Source organism: Bufo bufo, chromosome 5, assembly GCF_905171765.1.
Source record: "Bufo bufo chromosome 5, aBufBuf1.1, whole genome shotgun sequence".
Lineage (NCBI taxonomy): Eukaryota > Metazoa > Chordata > Amphibia > Anura > Bufonidae > Bufo > Bufo bufo.
In genome coordinates this window covers 61,652,464-61,668,022 of record NC_053393.1, presented here as the reverse complement: position 1 = coordinate 61,668,022, position 15,559 = coordinate 61,652,464, and the positions used below count along the sequence as shown (strand labels likewise).

The window sequence follows — 15,559 nt, the reverse complement described above, 5'->3', positions numbered from 1 at the left end:
TTCTTGGTCCCAACTTTGGAAATCCAAAGGTAAATTCCTAGGATCAGTAAAGTACATGCCCAACCATCATTCCAGGACCTCTGTTCAAGTGGAGCTTCCATTTGGTTGAGCCTCCAACAATCAGACATTTGTCCCCTATCCTGTGGCTTGGAGAGGGTTCTGAATCTCCTTAAAGAGACTAGTTCTGTATGGAGACTTACTGGAAGTACTCCATGGTATGGAGACTTATTGGAAATGCTGCATGGGAAACTAATAATCAGGGAGGTATCTGCCACCATAGAGAAACATCTGGCTTGACTATGTTCTATTTTCAAATCCCAAGGCTTGTTGGAAAGTCGGATCTTCACTCATAGGGAGCCACTTTTAAAAGAAGATGGTTCTCTTTCTTGGGGATTACCTTTTTGCACATACTGTACCTATCCTGTGGAAATACTTCTTGTGGGAATACCCCTTTAAAGATCAGTTCAAGCCTAATTAGCTTTGCTTTACCCATTATATACCCATTATTACAGATCTCAATGACATCTAACATGTGGGGACAGAATTATAACCCTATAGACCTCAGTGCCATCCAGTGGCCACCGTGTTGCCACCATTAGCCAATTAACATTGAGCTTTCTAATTGCACTTAAAGGAGTTGTGCAGGGGTTTTATATTGATGACCTATCCTCAAAATAGAACATCAGTATCTGATCGGCGGGTGTCCAACACCCATGACCCTCACCAATCAGCTGTTTGAAGAGGAGGCGGTGCTCAATGCAAGCTCTGCTTCTTCTTCATTACACTGCTCGTCATCTCAGAAGTGCAGTGTAATCACAAGTACTCGCTCTATTCACTTGAACGGTTAAAGTACTTGCAATCACACTACACCGCCTGTACAGAGTAGACAACACGTAGTGTAACGGCTCATGCACACCAGCGTAATAGCTCAGTGGCAGTGCATTGGACCACAATTAATGGTCCACAATTCACGGGCACCAGCTGTTTGCCCTCAATTTGCAGATGCGGACCCATTAGCTTGAGTGGGTCCGCGATCCTCAAGATACGGTCAAAGATAGAACATGTTCTATCTTTTTGTGGTGCGGAGGCACGGAATCGAAAGCCCATGAAAGCACTTAAGTGCCTCTGCTCCGCAAAAGTTAGGTGAAGTCCTATCTTCTATCATATCTTGCAGATTGTGGCCCAATTCAATTGAATGGGTCTGCATCCGTACCACGGAGTGCACAAGGCCAGTCCTCATGTGCAAGAGCCCTAATGAAGAGGAAGCCACGCTTACATGAAGTGCTGCCTTCTCTTCAAACAGCTGATCATCGGGGGGGGGGGCCTGTTTTGGACTCCTACTAATCAGATATTGATGACCTACCCTGAAAATAGTGCTGTGAGTGTATAGAAACTGTGTGTTATGACTAAATAAAAAATACAGGTCATAAATCAACTGGGAATCCACTGGAAGAGAAATGAAGTTTTGATGGCTTTTTACACAAACTTTTTGGATATTTTTTTTCATTCTTGAGTATAATTCTATGGTTTGTAGCCTCCTGTGGTGTCATTTTCATACAGTTCTCAGAATGACTACTGTGTGTAGGTGACTGTAAGACTTTGGGCAGAGGTGTTTGTTGGCAGAAAAGTGCTGAGACATTGGCATTTTGGATAAATAAGTTAGAGGTAAGTCGAACACCTGCAGCTACAAGTTATTTAAGCGTTCCTGTAGACATGAGGGGATTTCTCGTGTTAATGGGCTATGATATATCTTCATGAAGCTTCACATTAAGTCAGATTTATTCTGCATTGCGAGCTGTATTTGCATTTGCGGTTGATTTTGAGAGTGTTGTTTCAGTGGAAAAACCCACTTGATTCTGTTTCCAGTGCAAATATAGATGATGTATGTGTCAGAAAACGATGACAATAAAGATCTGGTTATTACATTTCCTGTAGCTTATTACATAAGGCGGATGAATGGTACTGCCACTTGTGTATGCCTAGATTGTACCTGAAGTATCTTTATGTCTGTAAGAGAAAATGGATGCACTTCATAAACCATTCGCAGAAATGCGACATCATCCATCTTCCAGAAAGAATCAGACATGCTGCCATTTCTATTGTAGCAAACGGCTCTGTGCATCCTTATTGAAATACTCTCTTACGATCTTTGGGGTAATTTCTATCATATCTGTTAATTTGTGGCAAAATCTGCAACAATCCATGGCAAGATCCGCCTGGGTAATTATGAGCAAATTTGTTGCAGAATTTGCAGTGCATTTACAACAGATTTTAACCTCTGTATTGCAAAAGATTAAACCCGCAGTGGAAATTTGTCACTACTAGTCAATTTACGATGTACGGCAATTGTTTCTCAATGGGTGGATAAGATTATTTAAAGGGAATCTGTCACCAGTGACCACCACATAGACACATAGCTGTGGTTCACCTGATTTAAAACGCTGTTTTTCTTTTGTTGTTCTGAGAATCCGTTCCCGAGTTATGATGCTTAATATGGAAATTAGGCCTTTGGCGCAATGAGAGTGTCAACGTTGCTCCTGTTCCACCCAAGGTCTTCTCCTTTCTGTTGCCAGTTCCATGGCTGCTTTCATTGACCAGGCAATGGCAAAACAACTAGAAAGGAACTGGCCAAAAAAAGGAGCAGAGCTTGGGTGCAATAAGAGCAATGGTGACACTCTCATTGCCCCAAAGGCCTAATTTACTTATTAAGAAAAAAGTATCATGAGTCGGGAACAGAGCCTCAGATCTGTTAAAGTAATGTTAAAGAGATTTATCATCTTTTGGGGCTTTTTGGTCGAGCCCCACAAGTGGCTAAACCTGTGGAGGGAAGGCTACTTACCTGTACCCCACCACTGTTTTTTGGTTCCTTTATGTCTTCGCCGCCTTTTCAGAGCTCCAGCTTCCATGTGTCAACATCTGGTTTGAAGGCTGCTGCAGCCAATCACTGGCCACAGCAGTGGCAAGTCCCCCTTGTTTCACGTCAGTGGGTCACCCAAACCAAGGGGGATGCATCACTGCTGTGGCCGGTGATTGGCTGCCGAGGCTGTCAAACTAGATGTTGAAACGGAGCGAAGGAGCCGGAACCAAGGGACAGGGAGCAGGTAAATATGCTTCCCTCCACAGTTCCGGCCACATGGTGGTGTTTACTCAAAAAGCACCTGGAGAGGGAAAACCTCTTTAAAAATGTTTTATTTATTTTTTTATATTTATTTATTTTGATGTTAAGTCAGTTGCAAGAAACACACAAATCCCTCTAGTAATTGTCCGGGAAGATCTGCTTATCTGAGTAAGTCAGCGATCATGTTTTGACACTTAATGGAGTGTGGAAGGAGAGGTGATGTTTGCTGGTGGAAGAGTGACACTGCTGCTTTCCCCGTAGCCTATATTTCATCAGTTACACTTAGAACAATAGAATTTTCTTATCAACTTGACAGGAACATGAGTTTGTGCCAATTGTGTGGTAAACCTGTCTACTCTTCCATTAAATAATTCTTTACAAATACATAGCAGCTTACCTGCAATAGACATATCAGGGGAGAGATAACTCTCAACACCAGTGAATGCAAACAAAATGCAGTATACTACACTAATAGGCTCATTGCACCAGTGTGACTTCTCATTATTCACAGCATGTCTCACATTAAAGATCATTTAATGCCTCACATCACTCGAGAGAACGTTTTCTAACATTAACAGTAGGTATAGAAGACTAGCTAACCATGCAGCAAAATAATATCAATGATTATTAAAGCTAATCTGCAATGTATGGCATAATAAAACCATATTGTTAATTGAAACCTCATAAAATCTAAAAATATGAAAATATGATTTATTAGTAGTAGTAATGATAACTTATTTTATTATTTTAGAGGAAACCTGTCATTACGAAAATGCAAATTAATCTGCAGGCATCATGTTATAAAGCAGGAGGAGCTGAGCAGATTGATATATAGTTTTAAGGGAAAAGAATCAGTAGAACTTGTAATAGATACATTTGTATTCCAGTTAAGTCTGGGCTTTGAAGTCCAGGATGTGGTCCAATCAGTGATTTATAGCTTTCCCTCTATGAGGAGGCGGTCCTATCAGTGATTGATAGCTTTCCCTCTATGAGGAGGTCCTATCAGTGACTGACAGCATTTCTTCTATGAGAAGACGGTCCTATCAGTGACTGACAGCCTTCCCTCTATGAGGAGGCGGTCCTATCAGTGATTGATAGCTTTCCCTCTATGAGGAGGTGGTCCTATCGGTGACTGACAGCATTTCTTCTATGAGAAGACGGTCCTATCAGTGACTGACAGCCTTTCCTCTGTGAGGAGACGGTCCTATCAGTGATTGGCAGCCTTCCCTCTATGAGGAGACGGTCCTATCAGTGATTGACAGCCTTCCCTCTATGAGGAGACGGTCCTATCAGTGATTGATAGCTTTCCCTCTATGAGGAGACAGTCCTATCAGTGATTGACAGCCTTCCCTCTATGAGGAGACGGTCCTATCAGTGATTGACAGCCTTCCCTCTATGAGGAGACGGTCCTATCAGTGATTGATAGCTTTCCCTCTATGAGGAGACAGTCCTATCAGTGATTGATAGCTTTCCCTCTATGAGGAGACAGTCCTATCAGTGATTGATAGGACAACCTCATCATAGAGGGAAAGCTATCAGTGACTGACAGTCTTCCCTCTATTAGGAGGCGGTCCTATCGGTGATTGACAGCCTTCCCTCTATGAGGAGGCGGTCCTATCAGTGACTGACAGCCTTCCCTCTATGAGGAGATGGTTCTATTAATGATTGATAGCTTTCCCTCTATGAGGAGGCAGTCCTATCAGTGATTGACAGCCTTCCCTCTATGAGGAGGCGGTCCTTTCAGTGATTGACAGTTATCTCTGTATACAGAGTCATAGAGGGAAGGCTGTCAATCACCGATAGGACCATCTCCTCATAAAAGGAAGGCTGTCAGTCACTGATAGGACTGTCTCCTTATAGAGGGAAGGCTTTCAATCACTTATAGGACCGCCTCCTTGACTTCAAAGCCCAGAATGAACATGGATACAAGTTGAAAAATTACACGTTTTTCTGAGTCTTTTTCCATAAAACAATACCAATCTGCAACGCTCCTCCTGCTCTATAACATACTGTCCTCCGCTCAGATGCCATGTTGAACGTGATCGGTTCCCTTTACTGGTAGTAATATAGTTATTCACATAAAAAAATTAAAATCTAGCTTGTGCTTACAATATGCTTTGGTGGTATATGGTTATAATATACCACCAATGTCTGATCGGTGGCGGTCCAACCTGTGGTGAACCTATAAATCTCTAGAACAGAGTGGTAATGATAGTAAGACCATGGCCTGCACTAAGCATGTGGTACCTAAAGAAAGCTGAGTGGAGCAAAGAAAGGAAGAAGTACACATTGATTTCCTAACTCTGCTGCCCGTTTTTATTTTATTTTTGTAGGTTGGAAAATACTATCTGTTCTGCTTTAAAATTTTTCCAGATCATTAGTGGTAAACAATACTGTTATCCAAGAAATACTGTATAAATGTTGGGTTATGCAAATGACCAAATGTGGTGTGCCGCATCAAAGAGAAGTTGGTTGCTCTGCCAACTCCATGAGACCATGAAATAATGTACGTAGTGTCCATTATTTTTCAACTTGTGATTCAGTGGAGAAGCATTGAATGGTCAGCCAAAGTAGGTATGCACTATACAGTACTCTAACTGTCGTCCTGTTGTGATTTTTATATGCAGAACAGTTTATAATCATAGAGTTGGGAATCCATTGCATAGAAAACACTTATCTTAGGAATGTTAAAGGCACCTTTACTTGGGTCAAAGATCGGGGCGGTTATCAGGAAGGACTGTTGTTAGGAATGACTGTTTCCGATTATGGTCTTGTCTTGTGTGGTGCCCCCAATCACCTGATGAAAGCCCAAATACTCATTTATTGGGTGAAACATCATTGATGTGGAAACCAAACTCATCTTTTCTGGACAGCAAATGGTCCTGCTGCCCAAAACCAATAGCTTTCACTCTTCCCTATGCAGAAGAGTTGATTGCAGCATTTAAATAGGCACACATTTATTAAAGGGGGCATGTCGCCTCTCTTAGCTTGTCTACTGCAATTTTATGGCTATAGGTACTGATGGGTGGTGATTGTTCAATGCTAGACTGTGCAAGGACACCCTCCCAAATGGTAACTTCCAACCTTAACTTTATCCATAAACGTCTACCAAGAATAGAGGAAACATGACAAAACATACAGTCATAAGAACAAATGCTGTAGAATTGTCATTTCATGTGGAATACTATTATTTACTGATACAGACAAGACAGGAGTAGTGACAGGTCCTCCGTAAGAGAGACATTTGATATACCAATCTAAAAAAAGATTGTTGGAGTGACTTGTACAAGAACATTTGCCTCATTATCTTGCTATGATATTAATAAATATGTCTAAAAGTTATAGGATACCCCCCCCCCCCCCTTCCTTCTCGGTAAGCTAAGTCAAAATAAAAAAATAAAAAACTTTTAGCAAGCACAGCATAGAAATTTAAACCTTTTCATAATATGTGATTTTAAAAAATTTCCAACTATTTAAAGCCATAGGCACAGGGAGAAGTGTCCACTGGGAAGCTCATTGGCTTGACTTCATTGACAGCTCTCTAAAAAGAGAACTGTCAATAGAGCCAAGCTTTTTTAAAACAATAGGTCAGATTTGCTAATCCTTTCCAAAATGGAGACAATGTAAACTTAGATTAAGCAGTCAAAAGTTGAATGAAATTTATCAGTCACACATGCTAGATGATAAATAGGGTTGCATGACTAGACACTTTTCACAACTTTTCACCAACTATTCGTTGGCTTACTCTGGGACAAAAATTCTGCACTAAAATTTTGGTGCAGCTCTAGTGCATGTTGTCATATCTTAGGCTGCACCCTTTTATGCAAAATCATGACCCCTAATTGTGAGGGAACAGCAAAACAGGCAAGTTAGGTACAGTGAAATATTCTTATTCTTTGCTTCATAAATATGTTCAGCACTGGATGTGACATTACACACCATAAATGGTACCAAAAAAATGATTTTTTTTTACAAAATTGTGGCACAATCACGTTAATAAATTGCCCCTATTTTTTTTTTTTTTTTTTACAAAAACATAATTCTTATTAATGGAGTCTATCAGTATTTTATGCTGCCTGTTTTTGGGCAACATGAAACCGCTGACAGATTCCCTTTAACTTATATAAAACTTTTTTGTTTGCTGCTACTAGTTGCATTGGTTGCTTATTTTCACATGCGTTAAAAGGCTCCGCCATTTGTCTTCAAAGCTCTCAGCCTGTCACCTGCTCATCAAATATTTCTTTTGATTTGTCACATGCTGTTTGATCTACCACAGACATGTCTTTCATCGGTTTGTACAAGCTGGACCTATGCTCTGAAATGCTCTTCTTTGTTTTATGTCTATCCTCAACCCAGCCAATCATACATATTCAGGAGAGTAAAGAGAGAGTTTCACATTTGCGGTAAACAAATCCGGCAGGCTGCCTGGGCGGGAACAGGCTTCCGGATTCGTGAATACTGGACGCTACCATGCACTGCCAAGATACTGTACGGCCTCCTTCACTATAATGGGGACTGGCAGAGATCTGGCGGTCTGACTAAAGCTTGTTTCACATTAGCGGTAAAAAAATCTGACCGGCTGAATGAGGCCAGACGATATCTCGGCAGTGCCCGGTAGCGCCTGGTATTCCTGGATGCTTACCGCAAATGTCAAACAGGCCTAACTTCACTCTTATTTGTTTCATCCATCAGCATCCTTGGCAGTTTTAGATTGAGTGCTTTGCATTTTGGACTATACTGTATCATACAGACCTTTTCACACATTAATTATATCTGAATGAGATTAACTATTCCCTCATATTACAGTTGACCATGAACAGAGGTCCTTTTACAGGGCCCAAGGATAGGAACAATTATTGGGGGACAACAATCATACAAATGCTTGTTCCCAATAATTGCCCTATGTAAAAGTGCCAGCAATTGTCCGGTGATCATTCACAGGGCCAGGTTCAGGCATAACCATTTCGCCTGGCTCTATTGATGAAGAAGGAAAGGGAAGCAGGCAGAGGAAGCAGGAGGAGCAAGGGTACAAAGGGTGGCTTGGGCCCACCTACTGTGCACATTAATGGGGCATGCCATTAATAAACGTGAAATATTTTAATACTTTGTCTGAAACACATAATAAATTTGGTACACTGCATGTATGCTAGCAGTCATATTTTAATTAAGCTTCTCTAATGTGCCACCATAAACGTATGTAAGGTTCATGTATTGAACTTCAAGAGCCATAATTTATCATTTAAAAAAAAGTTATTGACTTTTAAAAGGAATGTATAGATGAAAATCAAGAAACTTTCTGTTGACTTTTATGGGTGAGAGTTGTGGGCATGCTCTGTAACCTGTTCAGGAGTCACTGTGCAGGGAAGGGGAGGAGCTGAGCTGTACCCATCTATAGCCGATGGTGAATCCTGTGTTATCTGCTCCTGCTTTCTAATAACCAGGTGTTGCTTTTCGTTGCAATCCTTCCCATAATAATTTTGTCCCTAGTATATAAGTCCCAAGCTGTAAAGTTATCATCAGGAAGCATCAGCAATTTGTATGGACTCAATGATCGGTCAGGAATGGAGCTCTTTGTTGGTCTAAAATCATTGTTGTCATCATCTTTGTTTAAAATGTATTTAAAGTTTGGGTTAACATATTTAATTTTAGTAGAAATTATCTAATAAGCAGTATTTTGTGTATATTTTAGGAGACTACATAACTGCTACAAATGCCGGCAATGCAGTTTTACAGCAACTGAAACTCAATCTCTTTTGGATCACTTCAACTCTGCACACTGTCATGAGTCTGAAATCACTACAGCTAATGGTGGCGAGACCCATGGAGTCTCCAACATCAAGGAGGAGCCAAAAACTGAGATGAAGGTGTACAACCTTGTCACTCCTGAATCCAAAATGGGAGAAGCCATATATGACAGCACTGTGAAAAGGAAGAAGCCTGATGACAAGGATGTACTCAGGGAGAAATCTTGGTCTGATGGTCCGATAGATGACCTCCGTAGTGTTACCTGGAGAGGATCAGAAATTTTGAGAACAAGTCCATCCTATACACAAATGGGTTTGGGCCTTTTGACCACAGTATCTGTCAACCAAGAACAGCAGAAATCATCGAGAGATAGTCCAAATGTTGAAGCAGCACATTTAGCAAGACCTCTTTATGGCTTGTCTGTAGATACTAAGGGATTTCCAGGAGTGACGGCTGGAGCCAGTGGAGAAAAATCTGGGCCACTTACACCACAGTATCCTACCACGGGAGACAGCAAGTCCAAGGATGAATCTCAGTCACTCCTACGGGTGAGTTCACATGTTAAGGATATCTTTTGAAGCCGTACTCTCTGTAGTTCATCTTTTCAGTTGATTTTGGTATTCTATTGGTCATTTATTATGTTTCTATATTGGAGAATGACCGCCTACAAGATCTTTTTTGTTTGATTTATATACCGGTGATTTATTTTTTAGTTTTTAAGTCTTTTCCATAAAATTTGACATGTTAATACATGTGGATCTTCATTATAGATTGGTGATTTGTATTTAACTCTCTTTACTTCATATTTCTTGCTTTAGCTGTGAAAACGTCATTGTGTCTTTGTTCCTAAGGTAATGTAATTGTATGTTTAGTGAGGTGAAATCAGTTTAGAAAATACCAAGCAAATCAACAGGAAACATAAGCCTGTTGTTAGCTCTGTGGCGTTAATCAGTTTATTATACGTAATTGAAGGACTGGATACCAACACCTTTTTATTACATGGTAATACATACCGTAGTCCTAATAAATCATGTTCCTCACAATGAACCAACTGCTTTATAATTATTATTTCAAGTAGAATTAGTTATCAAAAGTTCTGAAGGTTATTTAGAAAAGTTGAGATAATGATGTGACCTGATCACTCATTTCTTTATCTGATATTTTGTTAAATCAGTCTTTCTCAATTCAACTGCTCATTAATCTACTATCTAACATATTCAGGAGAATTCAGAAATGTTTGACTTATTTTGTTTACAAATTTTTTTTGGGGATATTCTTAAAGCAATAATGCTGACCATATAAATGAGACAGAAGTTGGTCTAAAGGTCTGTTTTTGACCATTTCAGCACTCCCTTATTTGAAAATTTAACACAATTGATCATTTGTGATAGCTGATGCAGACTTCTTTTGGCCAAAAACCTGGAAATTAGAAATTTGTCCATGGTCTACTGAAAGTAGAAGTACCATATGTGGTATCATTTGCCATTTTGCACAAGCCCCATGAAGTTCATAATCGGACAGTTTAGGTTAATGGTGAGATCTTCCATATGAACGATCTCACAGAAGATCGTCTTTACCCTTTGGAACTGCCTATGAAAATAAGTAGGGATGACTTTGGAGGCCTTTCTATTTTTCATATTATGAGTTTTGATCAGCGGGTGCCTGTGTGCTTAGATCCCCACTGATCAATGGAACCTACTGTCAGAGACACTTATATGAGGGTTGTTTTGATTGGACCCTGGGCAAAAATTTACTTTGGCCCCCTGGATCCCGCCTTCCCACACCTTAGTAGGCAATCACGCCATCCACCACAACACACACAAAAAAAATTCACACATCTGATAGAGTACAGTGAATGACTGTAAATACTTCCAGTTCTGAAGACTCCAGCGGCTCAGGATCAGTGCTCTGGGCAGCTGGGCTCAGGCTGGAAGTGGGCACCGCTCTGCAGGAAGGAGACCAGGGCTCGGCTCACCCTAGCGTTACAGTGCACCCCAGCACCCCACAGTATGCAGTATAGCACCCTATAGTATACAGCACCACACAGTATGCAGTATAGCACCCCACACTATACAGTACCCCACAGTATATAGTAGAGCAGTATAGCAGCCCACAGTATACAACACCTCACAGTATACAGTAGAGCAGTATAGCACCTCACCGTATACAGCACCCCAAACTATACACGATACAGCACCCCACACTATACAGCCCCCCCATTATACAGTACAGCAGTATAGCACTCCACACTATACAGCCCCCACACTATACAGCCCCCTACACTATACAGCCCCCCACACTATACAGGCCCCCCACACTATACAGGCCCCCCACACTATACAGGCCCCCCCACACTATACAGGCCCCCCCACACTATACAGCCCCCCGCACAGTATACAGCCCCCCACACAGTATGCAGCCCCCCGCACAGTATAAGGCCTCCCACACTATACAGGCCCCCCACACTATACAGGCCCCCCACACAGTATACAGCCCCCCACACAGTATACAGCCCTCCACACAGTATACAGCCCCCCACATAGTATACAGGCCCCTCACAGTATACAGGTTCCCACACTATACAGCACCCCACTATACAGTAGTTTACAGTATATTAGCATAACAGCCCCAGTCACCTTTTTCTGATGTAATCTTCACAAAAAAAGCTCCACAGTTAAGGCAAACTTCTTCTGCAACACTCCTGGTAGGACCTGTGATGACCTCATAGCCATGTGACCAGTAATATTGCTAGGTTACTGGTCACATGGTGATGATGTCATCTAAGATCCTAGATCACAGCTCAGCCTCTCACAGTACGCTGGCTGGACTCAGTGCCAGCAGGCATGGCAACACCCCCTGTGTAGCTGACAGCCTGACACCCGGGGCAGTGGCTAGCAGGGCTCAAGAGGCAGCTTCCTTGGGCCCCCCAGGAGCAACTGGGCCCGGGGCAGCTGCCCCTTTTGCCCCTTGGTAAAGACGGCCCTGATGATGCCCAGCTGAAATACCATCTGTGGACATCGGAGGTGCTGTTTTTAAAAGGAGTTCTGAAAATTGAGAGGTGGAATCTGATTGCTTGCTATGGGCAATTAAGCCAGTTTTCCTTTTGATAAATCTCTCCCCATGTTTCTATAATCCTGGTCAGAGTTGAAAGATGCCTTTCAAGTATGATAAGAAAGGGCTTCTTGTTTTTTATGTTTTTTTGTGAATAATCAGTCCAAAAATATGAAATTAACGTAATCATGTATATTTTTGTGTGGCTTAGTAGAAGATTACTTAGGATCTGTTTTATATTTCCCATCTTCCCATCAATGTGGCAGTAGCATTATTTTTCTTTAAACACACATTATTTAAAAAGTTTACAGCAAAGAACTTTTTAATGCAAAAATGATGTGGCAACAGTTTCAATGTGATCAAATGAACAAAAGAAGCATATGGTCATATCTTTCACTATGATGCCGTGGTACTGGGCTAGATCTGCTTTCAACATTGGCATATGGAAATAATTATTTTTGTAAGCCTCTGTGTTTCCTGCTAGCGCCGAGGAAAATAGGCCATCTCATGAATGTTTAGAGATTGTAGGAGCAAGTAACATTAGATTGAGTAATTCATTTTGTGATGGCCTATGCATGTATTAGTGTCACAGTATATTACACTAGTCCCATACTAAAGCCTAGTGGGTGGAGATGACGGCATATATTTGTTGTTTAAGTTGATCCACATGCTATGTAAGTTTGAGTCAGTCACAGAATTCTCTCTTGAAAATAACCTGAGAAGTGCGCGAACAAGTGCCGTGAACATATTCTTGAGAATTATGCTCAACATCTTCTTACGACTCCTATGGCTACATAAATTGTGTATTTGTATGAAATCCTGGTTTATTTAGCTTTTTGCTAGCTACGACTGGTCACACAAAAGTATTGTCTAGTCATCCCAAGATCATGATAGGCAAAGCCCCAAAAGAAACTTGCACCGCCATATATTTGTATGACAGTACACTACTGCGAGTTCATGTAAATGCCACAGACATCTGTTAAGACACTTTTAGGCAACTTTCACACTCGCGTTTGGTGCGGATTCATTATGGATCTGCACAGACGGATCCGATCAGATATTACAACCATCTGGATCCGTTTAGAACGGATCTGTTTGTATTATCTTTTACTTGACAGCCCTGGGGCCTTTACTAGGCCCCGGGCTATCTTGACTTTCCATTCAGTCCTGGTGAGAAGGTTTCCATTATCTATTAGGACATACCCCCACGTGCCAAAGACCTACTGATTAATTGAACCACTTGAAACCATACCTTGGGCATTTTTAAAGGAAGTGTGCCAATGTTTTTTTTCTGAGATTTAAAACCAGAGAACATATCTTTTTATGTTCTGAATGCAGTTATATTTTTTATTTTATTCTTTTTCCTGAACATGATTAAGGGGGCGGTCATCTTGCCTGAGCTGTTGTTAAAAGTATTTAGAGATATGCTTTACATAAGCCACCACGGGCCATAGACACAATAGACAGGGGGAGAGTTTGACTTCTGTGTGGGAGTTTTCTGTGACCTGTGCAGAGATCATTGTACAAAGAAGGAATAGATAAGCACCTATTGTTAAAGGGTTTCTGTCACCAGATTTAACCCTATTAAGCTAGATTAGCGATGTGCTAATGTCAGCTAAACCTAACTAGCCTAGGCGTTGTTCCTGCTCCTAGAGGCTTCGTTCTCCCACCTTTCTCGCCTCCCTCCAAGTCCTGATTGACAGGGCCAGGCAGCGCTCGCATCTGTCTGCCAGCCCTGGCGCGGTGAGGAAGCTGGCAGCCTGCGAGCGTCTTACCCTCACCGCGCCTGCACCGAATGCTGAACGGCGCGAGATTTCACCAGAGCACAGGGCTGGCAGACAGATGCGAGCGCTGCCTGGCCCTGTCAATTGGGACTTGGAGGGAGGCAACAAAGGTGGGAGAACGAAGCCTCTAGGAGCAGGAACAACGCCCTCCCCCCCCTGTTCCTAGCGGTTAATTAGCATATTATAAAAGTTAGATTTCTGGCATAACGGGGGCATAGATAAAAGTAGGAATAGGCTAGTTAGGTTTGCCTGACATTAGCACATCGCTAATGTCAGCTAGCTTAATAGGGTTAAATCTGGTGACAGAAACCCTTTAATGACTGATTATATATACCACACATAGGTGGTATCTTTCATTGTAATCCCAACTGTGATGTTAATGAGATGACTACTGAAAAGTGATCTGTACTGACCAAGAAGTGGCACCTATTATTAGGCTAATAGGTCTGTTTCTAATGAGACATTCTCTTTAATAAAGAGAAATATACAGGGTGGGCCATTTATATGGATACACCTTAATAAAATGGGAATGGTTGGTGATATTAACTTCCTGTTTGTGGCACATTAGTATATGTGAGGGGGGAAACTTTTCAAGATGGGTGGTGACCATGGCGGCCATTTTGAAGTCGGCCATTTTGAATCCAACTTTTGTTTTTTCAATAGGAAGAGGGTCATGTGACACATCAAACAGGAAGTTAATATCACCAACCACTCCCATTTTATTAAGGCGTATCCATATAAATGGCCCACCCTGTAGATTTTAAACCCTATTATGGACAGGGACATCTTTTTTTCTGATGAGTAGGATTATTTTTTCTTTTGTACATTTTTTGGACAGACTTCTGGATGAGCTTTTGCAGGGCTTGTGCTTATTTACAGCAGCCAATCTTAATCAACCAAGCTTCGGTGTACACTGCATGATAGGATAGGAGATACACTTCAAACTACTTTAGACTCTCAGTAGACAAAAAAGCTGCTAAGGTATATCCACACTTTTGATGAACTGAAATCACCTTATGAGGATTCTTCTTTCTCAGTGTCTCCACCTTGTTCCCACTGTGTTTAGTAGAGCAAAAAAAACTAAAAACCTCTAATCTCAAAAGGACGCCTGAAACTAAAATGAATATTTAATGAATACGTAGTGAACTTGTTTGGTTGATAAGATTCAATGATATTCATTATTATTTAGACATGTGCGTAGATCTTCAGGACATCCCCGCCCGGAGGAATCCACTAATCTCTAATTGCGTTCATCACTTAAATGATAAAAATAAAAAAATGTACGTATTTATATTAATATGGGTGTAGAATGCACTGGCAGCTAAAACCATTATTTGGGTGTGTGACAACAGACAGAGATCAACTGGGTCACAATTACATAAAAACCTTGAGGAAGAGGGTGAATCACCATGTACAAAGGGACTACCGCGGCAACCCTTTAAACCCTGAGGCATTTTAGTAAACATTTAGTAATATAGCGGTTGCTAGGTTTTCCTTGGCGTGAAGTCGTAGATAATATGCTAATCTGAAGATAGGATGTGTCATTCTATGTGTTGACATACTTCAAAGAAAACTGCAGTCACGCTATATTACTGTATAAGGAATATTCTAATTAACTATGCAAGAAATTATTTTTTCTCTTTTGATTTGTTCTTACATGGATTCTGTGGGGTTGGAAAGGGGTCTGCTTTTTTAGTTTTGAAGAAACTGCACTACTCTTTTTCATAGGCGATGTATGGAATTGTAGCTCGCAGCTCAGCTACAATGGACAAGCGTGGCACTCTTTTTGGGAAATGTACCTTTTATTTAAACACATATGACGCCTTTAATCGCCTCATGTATTCCTTTTTCTGTTGTACAG

At 41.2% G+C, this 15,559-nt stretch overlaps 1 protein-coding gene across 4 annotated transcripts in view; it reads left to right on the top strand.

Moving 5' to 3' along the window:
* TRPS1 (transcriptional repressor GATA binding 1) overlaps positions 1-15,559 on the top strand; it is a 279,396-nt gene that overhangs the window by 127,070 nt on the left and 136,767 nt on the right. For all 4 annotated transcript variants that reach the window (XM_040432078.1, XM_040432079.1, XM_040432076.1 and 1 more), the window contains one exon: positions 8,808-9,411. In XM_040432078.1, the coding sequence (XP_040288012.1) occupies positions 8,808-9,411 (604 nt within the window). The remainder of the gene's footprint in view (positions 1-8,807; positions 9,412-15,559) is intronic.